Source organism: Eleginops maclovinus, chromosome 13 (assembly GCF_036324505.1).
Source record: "Eleginops maclovinus isolate JMC-PN-2008 ecotype Puerto Natales chromosome 13, JC_Emac_rtc_rv5, whole genome shotgun sequence".
Taxonomy (NCBI): Eukaryota; Metazoa; Chordata; class Actinopteri; order Perciformes; family Eleginopidae; genus Eleginops; species Eleginops maclovinus.
This window is the reverse complement of record NC_086361.1, coordinates 749889-767205: the sequence shown is the minus strand read 5'-3', so window position 1 is coordinate 767205 and position 17317 is coordinate 749889. Positions and strand designations below refer to the sequence as shown.

At 43.6% G+C, this 17317-nt stretch overlaps 1 protein-coding gene across 1 annotated transcript; it reads right to left on the bottom strand.

Annotated features, from left to right (window-relative positions):
* Window positions 1-4616: 4616 nt before the first annotated feature.
* LOC134874842 (niq CART3-like) lies at window positions 4617-7122 on the bottom strand. The gene is made up of 3 exons (XM_063899059.1): window positions 6847-7122; window positions 5803-5874; window positions 4617-4765 (listed from the first exon to the last, which is right to left on the bottom strand). The coding sequence occupies exons 1-3, from the start codon at window positions 6958-6960 to the stop codon at window positions 4658-4660; spliced, it is 294 nt and encodes a 97-aa protein (XP_063755129.1). The 5' UTR covers window positions 6961-7122; the 3' UTR covers window positions 4617-4657.
* Window positions 7123-17317: the final 10195 nt, after the last annotated feature.

Here is a 17317-nt window from a genome sequence, read left to right as displayed (position 1 = left end):
CCGCGGGCACCCCATATAGTCAGAATGGTATGGTCTTTGTTGTATAACAACATTTTACGAAGATTCGACTACGAGGTTCATATTCGAATCAGACCTCTCCGAATCGAATCGTCGAATATTGGAGGTCAGCCCTAGTACGCATGCGCCGTTTTTTTCATGTCTCTCTCTGTCTCTCTTGGTGTGTAGTAATGGAGATGGGAGCATGTGAGTTGTTCTGCACAGCAAGGGAATAAAGACGTTAAAGATATATAAACGTTGTGTTTATTGCGTCTAACATTACCAATAGTTTTCTTGGCGACTGTGGTCCCAGCTGCCTTCAGATCATTAACAAGTCCCTCCTGTGTAGTTATTAGCTGACCCCTCACCTTTCTAATGATCATTGATGCCCCAAGAGGCCAAGTCTTAGATGGTGAAGCCCCAGACCGAGGGCGATTGATGGTCATTTTGTGCTTCTTCCATTTTCTAATAATCAAACCAGTTGTCTCTCTCTCACCAAGCTGCTTGCTGGTGGTGTTGTCTTCTATTCCAGGCTTGTGCTGGTCTACAATCTTGTCCCTGATGTCCTTAGACATTAGTTCCACCATGATCACAAGACCTGTCTCTGGTCTGGCCCTCGGTGGAGAGGTTGTAATCTGATTTATTGACTGTGGACAGGTGTCTTTTATCCAGGTAAAGAGTTGACATCAGGAGTACTTTCTTAAAGAGAGAGGACTTATTTAACCGCTCCGTGAGAGCCGGAATCCTTGTTGGTTGCAAGGGGATCAAATACTTATTTCCCACAATTAAATGCAAATCAATTTATATCTTTTTTTAAATGTACATTTCTGGGTTTTCTTGCTTTTCAGTTCTTTGTAAGTGGGCTAACTTACAAAATCGGCAGGGGATCAAATACTTATTTCCTTCACTGTATGTGTAATATAAAAGGTCCTGTCCTGTGTGTTCAAACACTCCTTTAACCCTCTCATCAAAACGATATTCTGCACTTCGCTTGACGTCACCACTGCCAACTGGTTTCTCTGACACAGCTGTTGTCATCAGCGTCAGTGTTAATAAAGGTTGATGAGGAGGCCTGCTGCTGCTGTCCAGTCTGTTTTAGGAGACGTCCAAGCCTCGGGGAAAATCATTGATCCACTGTGAAACATATTTTTGGATCAGTCTTGTGACATACACCGTGTGTCCAGTCAGGAAGAAGTTCTTTCTCACAGTTTGGAAGAATGTTCTGTTGCGTTCAGTCAATTCTGCAGTATAAACATCAATTTGGTTTCTACCAGTCTCTGTTGCATCAATATGCACAGCGTCTTTACATGAATAATGAACACCGTGAATAAAGTTGCACGTTAAGTTTCTATCAGTGGACTGTTGGATTAATGTGTCTGCAGTTGGGGAGTTTTATTTGTTACAGAATTTATCTTATAAACAAAGTAAATAAATACTGCTCAACATCCACAGCTGGAGCAGCTTTCAGTGTTTTTGAGATTATTCGTACTTAATATAATCAAGTCATGTAGTATTAAAGGTTGAGATTGACTCCATTGATCGCTTAGTAGCAGCTGTCAGAATTATTTTCCTTTTGCCATATATGGGCTATATATATATATATACAGTATATATATATATATATATATATATATACAGTGGGGCAAAAAAGTATTTAGTCCTCTGAAGCTCCTCTGTCCTCCACTCGTTACCTGTATTAATGGCACCTTTTTGAACTCGTTATCAGTATAAAAGACACCTGTCCACAACCTCAAACAGTCATACTCCAAACTCCACTATGGCCAAGACCAAAGAGCTGTCAAAGGAGACCAGAGACAAAATTGTAGACCTGCACCAGGCTGGGAACACTGAATCTGCAATAGGTAAGCAGCTTGGTGTGAAGAAATCAACTGTGGGAGCAATTATTAGAAAATGGAAGGCATACAAGACCACTGCTAATCTCCCTCGATCTGGGGCTCCACGTAAGATCTCACCCCGTGGGGTCAAAATGATCACAAGAACGGTGAGCAAAAATCCCAGAACCACACGGGGGGACCTAGTGAATGACCTGCAGAGAGCTGGGACCAAAGTAACAGAGGCTACCATCAGTAACACACTACGCCGCCAGGGACTTAAATCCTGCAGTTCCAGACGTGTCCCCCTGCTTAAGCCAGTACATGTCCAGGCCCGTCTGAAGTTTGCTAGAGGGCGTTTGGATGATCCAGAAGAGGATTGGGAGAATGTCATATGGTCAGATGAAACCAAAACCGAACTTTTTGGTAAAAACTCAACTCGTCGTGTTTGGAGGAGAAAGAATGCAGAGTTGCATCCAAAGAACACCATACCTACTGTGAAGCATGGGGGTGAAACATCATGCTTTGGGGCTGTTTTTCTGCAAAGGGACCAGGACGACTGATCCGTGTAAAGGAAAGAATGAATGGGGCCATGTATTGTGAGATTTTGAGTGAAAACCTCCTTCCATCAGCAAGGGCACTGAAGATGAAGCGTGGCTGGGTCTTTCAGCATGACAATGATCCCAAACACACCGCCAGGGCAACGAAGGAGTGGCTTCGTAAGAAGCATTTCAAGGTCCTGGAGTGGCCTAGCCAGTCTCCAGATCTCAACCCCATAGAAAATCTTTGGAGGGAGTTGAAAGTCCGTGTTGCTCAGCGACAGCCCCAAAACATCACTGCTTTAGAGGAGATCTGCATGGAGGAATGGGCCAAAATACCAGCAACAGTGTGTGAAAACCTTGTGAAGACTTACAGAAAACGTTTGACCTCTGTCTTTGCCAACAAAGGGTATATAACAAAGTATTGAGATGAACTTTTGTTATTGACCAAATACTTATTTTCCACAATCATTGGAAAATAAATTCTTTAAAAATCCTACAATGTGATTTCCTGGATTTTTTTTTCTCATTCAGTCTCTCATAGTTGAGGTGAACCTATGATACAAATTACAGGCCTCTCTCATCTTTTTAAATGGGAGAACTTGCACAATTGGTGGCTGACTAAATACTTTTTTCCCCCACTGTATCTATATATTGTATATACACTTCAACTGTGAGAGACGGAATCTAAAACAAAGATCCAGAAAATCACATTGTATGATTTTTAAATAATTCATTTGCATTTTATTGCATGACACAAGTATTTGATCACCTACCAACCAGTAAGAATTCCGGCTCTCACAGACCTGTTAGTTTTTCTTTAAGAAGCCCTCCTGTTCTCCACTCATTACCTGTATTAACTGCACCTGTTTGAACTTGTTACCTGTATAAAAGACACCTGTGCACACACTCAATCAAACAGACTCCAACCTCTCCACAATGGCCAAGACCTTGCAAGATCTCACCTCGTGGGGCATCAATGATCATGAGGAAGGTGAGGGATCAGCCCAGAACTACACGGCAGGACCTGGTCAATGACCTGAAGAGAGCTGGGACCACAGTCTCAAAGAAAACCATTAGTAACACACTACGCCGTCATGGATTAAAATCCTGCAGCGCACGCAAGGTCCCCCTGTTCAAGCCAGCGCATGTCCTGGCCCATCTGAAGTTTGCCAATGACTATCTGGATGATCCAGAGGAGGAATGGGAGAAGGTCATGTGGTCTGATGAGACAAGAATAGAGCTTTTTGGTTTAAACTCCACTCGCCGTGTTTGGAGGAAGAAGAAGGATGAGGACAACCCCAAGAACGGCATCCCAACCTTGAAGCATGGAGGTGGAAACATCGTTCTTTGGGGATGCTTTTCTGCAAAGGGGACAGGACGACTGCACCGTATTGAGGGGAGGATGGATGGGGCCATGTATCGCGAGATCTTGGCCAACAACCTCCTTCCCTCAGCAAGAGCAGTGAAGATGGCTCGTGGCTGGGTCTTCCAGCATGACAACGACCCGAAACACACAGCCAGGGCAACTAAGGAGTGGCTCCGTAAGAAGCATCTCAAGGTCCTGGAGTGGCCTAGCCAGTCTCCAGACCTGAACCCAATAGAAAATCTTTGGAGGGAGCTGAAAGTCCGTATTGCCCAGTGACAGCCCCGAAACCTGAAGGATCTGGAGAAGATCTGTAAGGAGGAGTGGGCCAAAATCCCTGCTGCAGTGTGTGCAAACCTGGTCAAGAACTACAGGAAACGTCTGATTTCAGTAACTGCAAACAAAGGTTTCTGTACCAAATATTAAGTTCTGTTTTTCTGATGTATCAAATACTTGTGTCATGCAGTAAAATGCAAATTAATCACTTAAAAATCTCATGCTTTGTAAGTGGGAAAACCTGCAAAATTGGCAGTGTATCAAATACTTGTTCTCCCCACTGTATACAGTATATATATACAGTATATATATATATATATATATATATACACAGTATCTACATACTTTTACTGTGTATACTTTTACTGCAGGCACTTGTACCGTGTATACTTGTACTGCAGGTACTTTAAATGATGGAGTCATGTGAGCTGAGCAGCTTAATGAAGAATCTTTATTTTAAGAAAAATAAATGAATCTGAGGGACAGACGACGAAGAGTGAAACAAAGACGTGCAAAGAGACAGGTGAGACTAGTGAAACAGGTGTGTGTGTGTGTGTGTGTGTGTGTGTGTGTGTGTGTGTGTGTGTGTGTGTGTGTGTGTGTGTGTGTGTGTGTGTGTGTGTGTGTGTGTGTGTGTGTGTGTGTGTTCAGTAGCAGCGCAGGAAGAAGGTGTTGCAGGCCGTTCCTCTCAGACAGTCACACAGCCGACCGATACGAGGGCCATGTTTCATCGCACATCGCTCGCCCACATCACACTGAGAGGGAGACAGGAGAGAGAGAGAGGAGAGAGAGACAGAGAGAGGGAGACAGGAGAGAGAGACAGGAGAGAGGGAGAGGAGAGAGGGAGACAGGAGAGAGAGAGACAGGAGAGAGATAGACAGGAGGGAGACGAGAGAGGGAGACAGGAGAGACGAGAGAGAGAAACAGGAGAGAGAGATAGGAGAGAGGGAGACAGGAGAGATAGAGACAGGAGAGAGGGAGACAGGAGAGAGAGAGGAGAGAGAGAGGGAGAGAGAGATGTAGACAGGAGAGAGAGAGACGGAGACAGGAGAGAGAGAGGGAGACAGGAGAGAAGGAGACAGGAGAGACGAGAGAGAGAGACAGGAGAGAGAGAGAGAGAGAGAGGGAGACAGGACAGAGAGAGAAACAGGAGACAGGGAGTCAGGAGAGAAGGAAAACGATTAGATATATGTATACATATATATTTATATCCATATATATGTGTCAATGGGTTAAGTGTGATCAATAATGAATAATCACAAGATTTAAATAATAGTATTTGTTTTTTGGGGAGCGATCAAACAAGTACAGGTTCGGTGTTGTACTAAAGAAATCCTTAAAACCTGGTGAGAGAACTCAGAGGGTTTTTACTGAATTGTATCATAATTTCTGATTTATTGGCACAAAGCCCGACAACTTTCCAACTCTCAGCTAAAGCATGAAGAGAGAGAGATGCCGTGATCGCCCTCTGAGTAATGTGAGTTACACAGGAGCTCTGTCTGCTCCTACAGTGGAGACCCTGTCCTCTCTCTGCTGTGACACCTCAGGAAACTGGAGCAGGGTCCAGCTAAACGTCTCTCCTCTGTCTGCCTCTGTCTCATCTGTCATGGATTGGGTGTTCCGTTACAGGAGGCCGTGATGGTTCTTCCTGATGTCCTCACCACTCAGTGAGTACATGGCACTTGTGCTGATTCCTCCGTTTCCTTTTGTCATTTCATGCACCAAGACATGGCTGAATGAATTAATAGATGAATGAATGGATGGCATGTGATTGATTGACAGTTGATGTTACCCGGGGGATGACGCTGGCCTTCTTCTCCACAGAGAGAGACACACTGCTGTCATCCTCATCCAGGAGAGCAGCCTGCACACACACACACACACACACACACACACACACACACACACACACACACACACACACACACACACACACACACACACACACACACACACACACACACGGGTAATTATTTTAAAATGAAGTCTTGATAAAAAGATGAAACTTCTTTCTACTCTATTTGTTAACTTTACTCATGTGGTGTTTAAAGTCTGTAGAATATTCTGCTCTTCCAAAGAAGCATTATTCTTAATGTAGATTAAGATCACATTCATTAGTATGACAGAATTAGTAGATGAAGATAAACACATCTTTTTATTATGGTGATCTTGAAAATGTATTTATCTGCAATTTTCCAACATCTTTAATATTTCAAGTTAAACCCTATTTTAACCAACGTTAACATTATTTATTCACTTACAACTGTAGTGCAATTGATCCGTCTTAATTTAAACTCATTAATAAAGATAACAATTATTAAATTAAGCTAAAAATACATACTTTAAATACTTACTGTATAAATGCACTTAAATCAACATTTATTTTTGAGCAGTTTTTTCAAATGCCGAATAGTTTTTAATAATTACAATATTTTATATATTGAGAAAACATTTTCCAACATGACTTGACTAAACATTAGAAAGGAAAATTTCCTTTCAGAATAAGAGTTCATAAATTTACCAAATCAATAACCACACAATTAAAAACTGTTGAACCCTCATTAATTCCAGCTAGACCTTTCCTACAAACACTTTAATACAACAATCTTTCAATCTTGATTAAATGACTTTTACGACATATACTACATTTATTATTTTTGATCAACCAAAATGTTATAACTCTGCTATATTAATTATTCAAGTCATTAAGTTAAAAAATATTTTATTAATAGTCTTTGTAATCATTTTAACATTTAAAAAGCAACATGGCCAGTTCCTTTCAGAATTAAAGCATGTGAACACGCTGCAGAGATCCTGTACGCAGACAGATGCTCACCAACTCTTTGTCTGTGAGGCCGAACAGCGTGTCCGGTGACCTTTGACCCTGACACAGGGAACTCAGCAGGGACAGACAGAGGGACAGGTAGACGGCCGCACGCACGATCTCCATCTCCAGACACTCTGAGCAGAACACAGAGCAGGTTTTCTAGCACTGAACGACTCGAAGCTTCAGCTGAGGAAAATGCTCAGTCACGATGTTGGTGGTCCTCTAGGAATATCACAAGTCTTCTTCTTCTGTGGTGTTCAGCTCCTGATAATGTATCTTCTTCTGCTCCTCCTCCTCTCTGCTGCTGGCTCTGTGTCCCCCCGTATTTATAGGCTCTCCTCCTCCTGCTGTCAGAGTGTGTCCATGTGTTCAGAGCATCAGAGAAACGTGAGGATGTGTTGGGCTGTGATCGATGACGCGTCTGCGAGGTTAATATTAACATGTTGATGGCATCCTCGTGTTGTTGTACAGTGGTCAAAAGTCAGACTGTGACTCACGGCAGGAGGTTAAATTAACCTCGGGGGGACGTGTCTGGTAATGAGGAGAGCCGGGCTGTGTCTCTGGCTCTAAAGCAGCTCCTTAGGAGGACTGAGAACCTCTCTCCACTTGTAGGTTATCTTCCTGTCAGAGGTTAGAGGTCAGGCCTCTCTTTTAGACGTTTGTTGGACTGAGACAGGAAGGTGTTTTAAGGATGACGCAGGAGAACGCTGCCTGTGCCCTTTTTCTCGTCTGATTATCATCTGCAGGCTCCGTGTTTCATTAGTGCAGAAATGTCAGCCAGCAATCACGCTGACCACAGGAAGCTCTGCTGCACACACACACAGCTCACACACTCAGGGAGTACAAATACAACTGTACCCACTGAAGTACATATTCCTCTGAATCAGAACCAGAACCTCTCTGTTGAACCCCGATGGGGGGGTTGTATTTCAGTACAGTTGCTCCATTATAAACATATATAATTTAAAGCATAAATGTTGATAATGTGCTACACAACAACACATCTGTAAAGTATGTATTACAGTATTATTGCAGTACAGTAGTAATAATAATAATAAGAGAAACAAAAACAGAAAAACAAACAAAACAACAAGTAAATTAGAGCCCGAAGGCTTTTGTAAATAGGTGGGACTTTAGGGCCCTTTTAAAGGCGTCAAGAGTGGGGATGTTGCGGATCACCACAGGGAGAGAGTTCCAGAGGGTGAGAGCTGCCACACTGAAAACTCTGTCCTAGAAGGTTTGCAGGTTGGTGCGGGTGGTGGCATGGAGGCCAGAGTCTGAAGACCGCAGGTTTCGGGGAGGGGCATATGAGCAAAGGAGGTCTAATAAGTGGCAGGGGGCTTGGACATGGAGGGATTTTTAGATGAGGAGGAGGATTTTGTAGGAAATACGAGACTTGACCGGGAGCCAGTGGAGGTGGATGAGGGTGGGGGTTATGTGCTGCCATGGCTTTGTCTGCGTGAGAACCCTGGCAGCAGAGTTTTGGAAATACTGGAGCCTGTCCAGGATTTTGGTGGTTACCCCGAACAGGACACCATTGCAGTAGTCCAAGCGGGAGGTGAAAAGTGCATGAACTACGGTTTCAGCAACAGACTGTAAGAGTGACGGTCAGAGTCTGGTACTGTCCGTTAAGTGGAAAAAAACAGATTTTGTGACGAACTTGATGTGGGAATGTAAGGAAAGGGTAGAGTCGAAGATGACACCCAGGTTGCGGACTTCAGGAGATGGGGAGATGAAGCAGCCGTCAACCTCAAGGATGAAGTCACTAACCTTCTGGAGCAGCGCCTTGGGTGCCACACCATGAGCTCTGTTTTCTTGCAATTAAGCTTAAGGAAATCTGATGACATCCAAGTTTTTATTTCGTGCAGGCAGTTGACAAGGGACTGAGGGGGGAGCTGGGAAGATGGAGTAGTGCTGAGATAGATGTGGGTATCATCAGCGTAGCAATGGAACTTGAGTCTGTGATGGCAGATGATCTGGCCGAGGGGGAGCATGTAGATTGTGTTGCCTTTCTTTAAAGATGAATATAGTTTTGAAGTGAAAGCATTTGATACAAATAATGAAGGTTGATCTGCCTTGTTTATACTGCCCCCGTGTGTTCGTTTGCGGTATCTAGGATATATGTGCATGTAAGGGTAATGTCTTCAGTTATGGCAAGCCGTTTGAGTATTTATTCCATATCCTTGATATCAGATGGCAGTTGCCTACACTAGTTAGCTCTTTGGCAGCACGTGTTAGATATTTGGTCACACTAGTTTGGCACTTTGTTTTACTAGTTGAACAAAACATTTTACTAGTCATTATTTTTCAGCAACTAGTGGCACTTTTGCGCGACTACTTCCTACATAAGCCTTACAAGTGACGCCAAGAGCTGCACTAGTAGCTCTAAAGTCCCAACGTGTAAGCTTTTTGACAAACTAGTGCCTCTCTGATCGTACTACTAGTGACGCTAAAAGTCTTACTAGTTAACTAGTGTGTCGCGAAAAACTCTGACATGTTAACTACAAAAGAAGCAGAAAATTGGCGAACTAGTTAACTAGTGGCATACATTTTTTTGCACTAGTTAACTAGTAACACCCAAAATGGCTCACTAGTTAACTAGTAAAGGCAAAAGGTTCACTAGTTAACTAGTTGACGGCTCTTTTGACCTTACTAGTTAACTAGTGCGGCTCAAAATGTCTACTAGTTAACTAGTGAAACTTGTGCCCTTACTAGTTAACTAGTGAGCTTTACATTTAAATGCAACTAGTTAACTAGTGGGTGCAAAAGGTTCACTAGTTAACGTGTAGGAAATACAGTATTTAGTGCCACTAGTTAACTAGCGTGCACTTGTATGCTAATGAGGAGGAGGGGACAAAGTGTGCTGAGGTCTCCTATTGGCCCTAAGCTAGACTTCCCGCCAGCCCACATTTTAAAATAGTTTTTTTAAGAATTGGAGCTTAAATACACTGTGATTTCTAAATATGATCATATTTACAAAAATGTAAAACAAGTATTTTGTAACTATGATCATAGGACTGTATATAAATTAGGTAAGAACATTGAAGATGCTGTTAACATTAGAAAGTTGCCTTCGGACTGCAGACTGATGAAGTATATCTTGTAGCGATGTTTGTGAAGATGATGAAGAAGTCTCCGGAGACACCAGCTTGTATATAATAAGGTTTATTACAACAGCATAGTATCATACACCAACACGGGCAATACGGGGTTCCCAGAGCCAATTGTGGAAGTCCCCCCGAACTGTCTTTGTGCATACACTTTATAGGAGAAAAATGTATGTGCGTGTCCAAAGTGTGTGTGCTCACAGGAGGTAATCAATAACAATGTATGCCTCACTAAGTGACATGTGTCCGTTCATATGGGCCCCCTAAGTACTTCGGAGGTTGTTATACAACATCCGACTGCCCACCATATGGCCCCTGAACGACGTCTTCTCTGCACTCTCCATGACCTCAGAGGGTAACAAACTAGCTGTATTATGAACCAAATTAACTAACTGTATGTATGAACAGATTTAATACACCACATATTTCCCCCTTCGAGACGACACAGAGTCCCGAAAACAAAAGAATAAACCAGACACGACATCAATTCTGATAGAGATAACACTTCCTCCAATACATGCTTTCTACAGCATAACTTTAACTATACTATAATTTTATGGAGTGGGGGAGCGAAAAACCCGTCCGACAGCCATCTTCCCAAGTTACCCTCAAACAATCTAGACAGGAAAACTCTCCCACGGCCCCTCTGCCTTAGGCAACCACACAAAGTACTCCAGATCTATCAAAAGGAGGAACTGTACTTATTTATAACAATATGTGTAGAATGTAACTTAAGCGAATACATATGGAAGCCTCAAAACCAAAATCAAAACACTGTCCAAATTCTGGCTGGTCGACCCATCGCACCTTCCAGTGGACCTTTCCCTGCCTAGACCCAATTTCCCTAGGCGTTAAAGAAAAAGAAAACATCTGAGGTCCCAATATATCTACTCAATATCAGATAACATCATTCCTCAGACATTGATACAGAGACAATATTATGGACGTTTAAGTATAACTCATATATGTAAGACAAAGACACAATAGTGGTTCACACTGCAGCTCCTCTGCAGCAGCGTAGACGACTCTCAGTGTAGGGTCGCTCACATGTCGAATCTGAACACTTTGTCACAACGTCCTTGTTCAGAATCCTTCAGTCCATTGTAATTGTCCATTTTGAGTGTCTGGATCCCTCCAGTGTAAATTCCCCCCTTGTCCTTATGGAAGGAAAGAAAAACAAAAACCAGTATCTTTGCAGAAAACAACAGATGCAAAGTAAAACATCAAACACTGATTATAATGTCAGATTCACAATCTCATATTATTAGAGGTTATGATTTCCATATTCCCCTAAACCTAAAACCCCCAGTATAACTACCACATGACAACACTCTAATAGATTTAAATGTCATGAGTATATCAGAATCAGACGTTCAATATGGATATTTCTCCAGTAACTTTCCTTCTATCCACACTTCTGCCTCATCGGCATCTTTACCAGCCACCTGTAGTAATGGCATCTGAGATGGATCACCAGGCATCACAACACCAACCCATCTCAGTATCATAGCCTTTGCAAAACTCATAACAGCGTACAGAAACAAAACATCACACATAATGATATAAGCACTACCACCATGACTTGAACCAATACTGCTCCTAGCGGTCCGAATTTGTCCTGCAACTAAGCATTTGCAGACCATCCTGCTCCTTGTGATGGGCCAAAGGCATCCCTTATATGCTTCAATGCGTCTATCACACTAGTCATATTGTCCGAACTATCTGGAATTGAAGTGTAACAAGCGTCTCCGGTTAAATTCAACGCCACACATAGGCCACCTTGTTTGGCCAAAATATAGTCCAGCGCCATATCATGCTTTAACAATGTCAGCCTATGGCTCTTTTGAGTATTGGATAAAAAGTCAAATACCCTTATGGTTTCATTAGCAAACCCCTGCAAGGTATAAGTGATATTATCAATGTGATCCGCCAAAAATGTCACATCATACCATGGTGTGGCAGCCGGGTGTGGTTAGAGCGCCCGCTGCTGGGGTGAGGGGAGTGGCTCGGCCGGAGACCAGACAGCTGATCGGAATGAGGTAATCAGGCATTTAATATAAAGCATGTTGGTAACCTGGTTCTGGTCGGTCTTGCAGTAGGCTGGGTCCTGGGAAGACGACACACCCCGTCCTGGCCTTGCCCGTCCTGAAAGTACCGCGGAGCTGTCTGTTGTGTACACATTTCTTGAGGAATAAACGCTGTTGTTTTTGCCCAACCCCGAACGATTCCGTCTCTTGCCTTTTACCTGAGCCATCCCGCTCACACATGGAAATAGTCCTATACCCCATTTTTCTCCTATACTTATACTCCAATGGTAGGATTCCAAATTATGAAATTGTGCCGACTTCCTTTTCTTTCTACCTTCGGAGAGACTATTAGATTGATTCCGATCATGTGTTCCCCCCTGCTGCATAGAAAAGATCTCATATGGAAGTTTCAATGTTGCCATGTAACAACATCCTGTCCACCCATACGGCAGAAATATAAACTGTATGCCTTCTCGCCGCAGACCCACCAAAGGTCTCTGAAATTTCCTATAATCGCATTACCAAGCAAAAGCTGATCCTTCACCAACACCGTTCTATGATGTTCGCGGTGTGGGACATAGAATTTCACCTCATATCGTCCCTCGTTAACCGTACGGTCACGCCTCTCCAAGGTCATCAAATACTCATCACAGTCAGATATTCCCATAAACATGCCTGGTCCATCATAAGTTTTGTTTGAACAAAAACAGGTGCTGGCCCTCACAGAGTTCACCTCCATTGCCTCAGGGACCGTTGTCAACCTATTTCCCTGCTGAGCAAGCAGATCCATATAAGGTAAATCTCTTAACCAAAAACAATCTAATCTGGGCCAAAGTAAATTCCATGACAATGACATCATCTTATCTGCTTCTGATTGCTGCTTATACAACAACCACGATAAGGCATAAGATTGACATTTAGCAGTTAAAGGTTGAGGCACTGTCTCTAAAATCGAAAGCCATGTGCCTGGTGGAGGAACCCTCACCACACATGGACAATTAAATCCTCTAACCGATCTTATGGAATGAGTCAACTGCTGGAACCATAAATTCCTACTTGCCCACCTATCTTTAATTTGTAATTTCCATGTCGCGTCTCTCTTTTGTACTGCATGATATTGATCAGTCCTATCTTCTAGTAACCTATCAAAATCAACAAACTCCTCTTCCAGATCTAAAATAACCTCCTGAGCTGTCACAGATGAATCAACATCATTCTTTTCTCTCATCTGTTCTCCAACTCCAAAAGTCTCATTACCACTGTCCACACCAGACTCTATCCCCAGGGTCACTTCAGCCCTCGTCCTCGTAACGTCTTTGTTTTACTTTACTCCAAACTGGTTTTGTATTCCTTTGTCTAACTGGATCTCCAGAACCTTCTGGGGCAGTTTCACAGCCCTGTGGAACCTCTGATGTTTTGCGCTCCAAAAACTTGGGTTCTGCTGTTTAAGGGACATATTGAAAGTCAATTTTTCCAAATCTTCTCTCCCTTTCATTACCTGCAGACTCGGCTCTGGCACCATCAGCTATATGCCCAGAGTCAACACCGCCATCCATATCATTGATAATCCATTCTTCCGGGTTTTGACTCTGGAGGTTTCCATGCATCTTGTCTGTGGCTGGTTCTCCCACATTTTCTCCCGGCTCTCTTGAGCTTTCAGAATCCTGACTCTGCAGTCGTATCACCTCTTCTCTTGGTGCTTTAACACAGTGTGATAAATGATACCACGTTGGAGACCCTTTGACCTGAACCACTGTTCCGGTACTGCGAACAACTTCAAACGGTCCTTCCCGGCGTTCGTTATACCACTGTCTTCTAAACACCTTTACGAACACCTGGTCTCCAGGTTGCACTGTGTTCAGGTGCTTCTCCTGCACCTCCTTTCTTTGCCTGTCAGAAACATATTTAGATATTTTCTTTTGGAAATTAGCCATATATGTAACATATGCTCGCATTTCATCTTCTAGAAGGGACAAACTTGGACCCTTTCCACTTGTTCTCAAACAAGGGGTTGGCATCCGTCTCCCTGTGAGCAACTCATGGGGCATCATATGTAAGTCATGCAACTCACGTGAACAACCACCATTAATGCCAAAGGGAGTGCTGTAAGCCAATGTAGCCCGGTGTGCTGGCAAATTTTCACAATCCGATTTTTCAAAACTCCATTCATTTTCTCACAAATCCCTTGCTTTTGCGGATGATAAACAGCACCCAAACGCTGTTTAATTCCTAGCTTTTCTAAAATCAATTTCACAGTCTTATCCACAAACTCTTTCCCATTGTCCGAGGATATCCGATCCGGAAGGCCCCACCTGCTTATGACTTCCCTACACAAAAACTTGGCAACCGACTGAGCATCCTTTCGCTTGGTTGGACAAGCCTGCGGCCATCGCGAAAACCTGTCCACTACAACAAGCATATATCTCTTTCCCTCCACTGGTTTTATTATGTCAACAAAGTCCACCACTAGTTCCCGCATAGGACGTCTCGGCGTTGGAATGTAACCGTGAGGAACCATCACACCCTTCCGGACGTTATTTTTCAGACAGATAGTACGTCTGCCTATGAAATAGTCAATCTGTTCAAGCAAACATGGTGCCCAAAATCCATACTCCTTTGCGATTTTCTTTTTAACCTCCCCCCTTGCAACATGGGCCAACCCATGTGCTTCTTGGATCATCAAACCCAACAGATCTGGGGGCGCTATTACCAGGCCCTCATGATTCCTCCAAAGACCGGGCGAGTCTTGGGTGGCTCCCTGATCCTGCCACAATTGTGTATCCAGTGCAGATGCAGCTTCCTGCATCGAAATCACATCCCTGGACGTAATTATGTCTTCCAAATCAACTTCATGAGTTACCAAAATAACTTTACCCAATTTGTCCGCACCCGTAACTGCTTTTGCCGCTTCATCAGCCGCATTATTCCCCCGGGTGACTTTCGACGCATCCATTTTATGTGCTGCACATTTAGCTATTGCTATCTCTTTAGGTTTCATCATCGCATGTAGCAACTTCATTGTTTGAGCGTGATGCTGTATTGGAGAACTGTCCGTTTCCTTAAACCCTCGGCTCTTCCACACTGATCCAAACAAATGACACACATTATGTGCATACGCAGAATCAGTGTATATCGTCACTCGCTAACCCTCTGCCAACAAACATGCTTCAGATAGCCCGACAAGTTCAGCAAGCTGTGCAGATGCCGGCTGCGGTATTATTTCAGCCTTCTCAACAACAAATCCAGTTCCTTGAGCTCTCACCACAGCAACACCCGCACTCAATTTATCACCCACACGATAACAGGAACCATCATTCCAATATTCCAAGTCTGCCTCACGCAAAGGGAGGGCTTGTAAATCAGACCTGAGCCTAGGGTATCTTTCTGCTTCCTCAACACAATCATGTGGTTCGCCATCCTCAGGGGTTGGCAAATTCTCAGCCGGATTTACTGTGGCACACCTCACTAGGGTGACATCCTCCTGCTCTAAAAGCCTATAATAGTCTCTAAGTCTAGACATGCTCAATGTGTATTTACCAAAATTCAAGAGATTGCTGAGACTATGATGGGTGAGGATTTTCACCGGATATCCCATGGTGACAGAGGATGCTTTGTTGTACATCAAAAATACTCCCACCATTGCTCTGTAGCACAGCGGTTACCCTAATTCTACTTCTGAATATTCTGTAGAATAGGTACGAGATAGGTTGAGGACTAGACCCCGTACCTGTTGGCTGACACAGAACCGCACATGCATATTTGCCCCCAGTCGAAGTGGACACATACAACAATAAATTCTTAGAGTAATCTGGAAGCGCTAACGCTGGAGCTTCTTGTAATCTCTTTTTGATTGTTTCAAATGCCAAAAGGCCATCCTGTGTCCAGGAGAGATTACAATGGAGTTGAGCATTGCCAGTGTCTTTAATCATAGCTCTCAATGGCCCTGCCAGACTAGCATAATCCTCTATCCATGTTGAAGAATAGCCAGCAATGCCAAGAAACGTCAACATTTCTCTGACGGTTCTGGGTTTGGGAGCCTTGCGAATCGCTTCCAACTGACTATCAGAAATGCTCCTGTGTCCCTGCGTTATTATCTGACCCAAATACACCACCTTCTCCTGACAATACTGCAACTTCTTCTGGGAGACTTTGTGTCCCTTTTCTGCCAGTACCTGTAGGAATTGAATTGAGTCCTTGTGACATGTTTCCTCATTTGGTGAACAGATAATAATATCATCTACTTATTGGATCACAGTGCTTTTCACCAGCTTATCTATCCCTACCAAATCGTCTTTCAATATTTCATTGAAAATGTGGGGACTATGCTTTAAACCCATGGGCAGTCTATTGTAGTCATAGAGTGGAACACTGAAAAATGCACCGCATAAATCTAACACCGTAAAATGTGACGCATCTGGCGGAATTTGAGCCAATAATGTATGCGGGTCTGGCACTTCTGCTGGAAAGTCGGCTACCACTTTGTTCACTGCTCTCAAATCATGTACCATACAATCATCAGGCTTTTTCAAAGGCAACAAAGGTGTGTTACTTTGAGGATTCTGTGTTATTCTCAGAACACCTGCTCTCACAAGTCCTTCGATTTGTGCTCCAATCCCTTTGACTGCCTCTTCTTTTAATGGATACTGGTTGTTCCACGGAAGTTTAACTCCTGGTCTGAGTTCAACTCTCACTGGTTGAGCTGACTTTACTAATCCAATGTCGGTACTGTGCTGAGCCCATAGACCTTCCGGTACTTGTCGCAGCATCTCCTCTCTTTGATTCTGAGTCATTTTAGCACTGTAAATTGACTCGTTTCCCGCTGTCACCCCTACCCCCACACCGGGTCCTATGCACCACCCCACTCCACATTCACCACATCAGCAAACACTGACTAACCCTTCCCCTCTTCCCATCTCTCCTCAGGGTCCCGTTTACGCGTCTGGTCATCCGGCACCACAGGGGGCTCCTCGGACGCCAGGGCAGGATCTGATGGACACGGGCTGTAATCAGACGATGATCCACCAGCGCTTGGTTCGGCCTGGGGCATTGATTGAAGCATTGTGGGTGAAGGTGAGGTGTGTGCATGGGGATATTCAGGGTGCAACCTCTATTCCGACATCCCCCTATAACGACATGCCCCTATTCCGACATACCCCTATTACGACATGCCTCTATTCCGACATACCCCTATTACGACACAATTTTAGTACCACATTCCGACAGTTTAGTACCGCCATTCCGACAGTCTACCCAGGCGCATGGGGGCATCGTCTTTCTTTCATTTTTGTGTGTGTGTCTTTAACATATACTTTTTTAACATATTCAGTTTATTTTGTATAATATAAT

Coding starts and splice junctions, on each gene's coding strand:
- LOC134874842 (XM_063899059.1), bottom strand. CDS start 6,960: ATGGAGATCGTGCGTGCGGCCGTCTACCTGTCCCTCTGTCTGTCCCTG. Junction 5,875..6,846: donor GCCTCACAGACAAAGAGTTG/GTGAGCATCTGT, acceptor GTGTGTGTGCAG/GCTGCTCTCCTGGATGAGGA. Junction 4,766..5,802: donor AGGCCAGCGTCATCCCCCGG/GTAACATCAACT, acceptor TCTCCCTCTCAG/TGTGATGTGGGCGAGCGATG.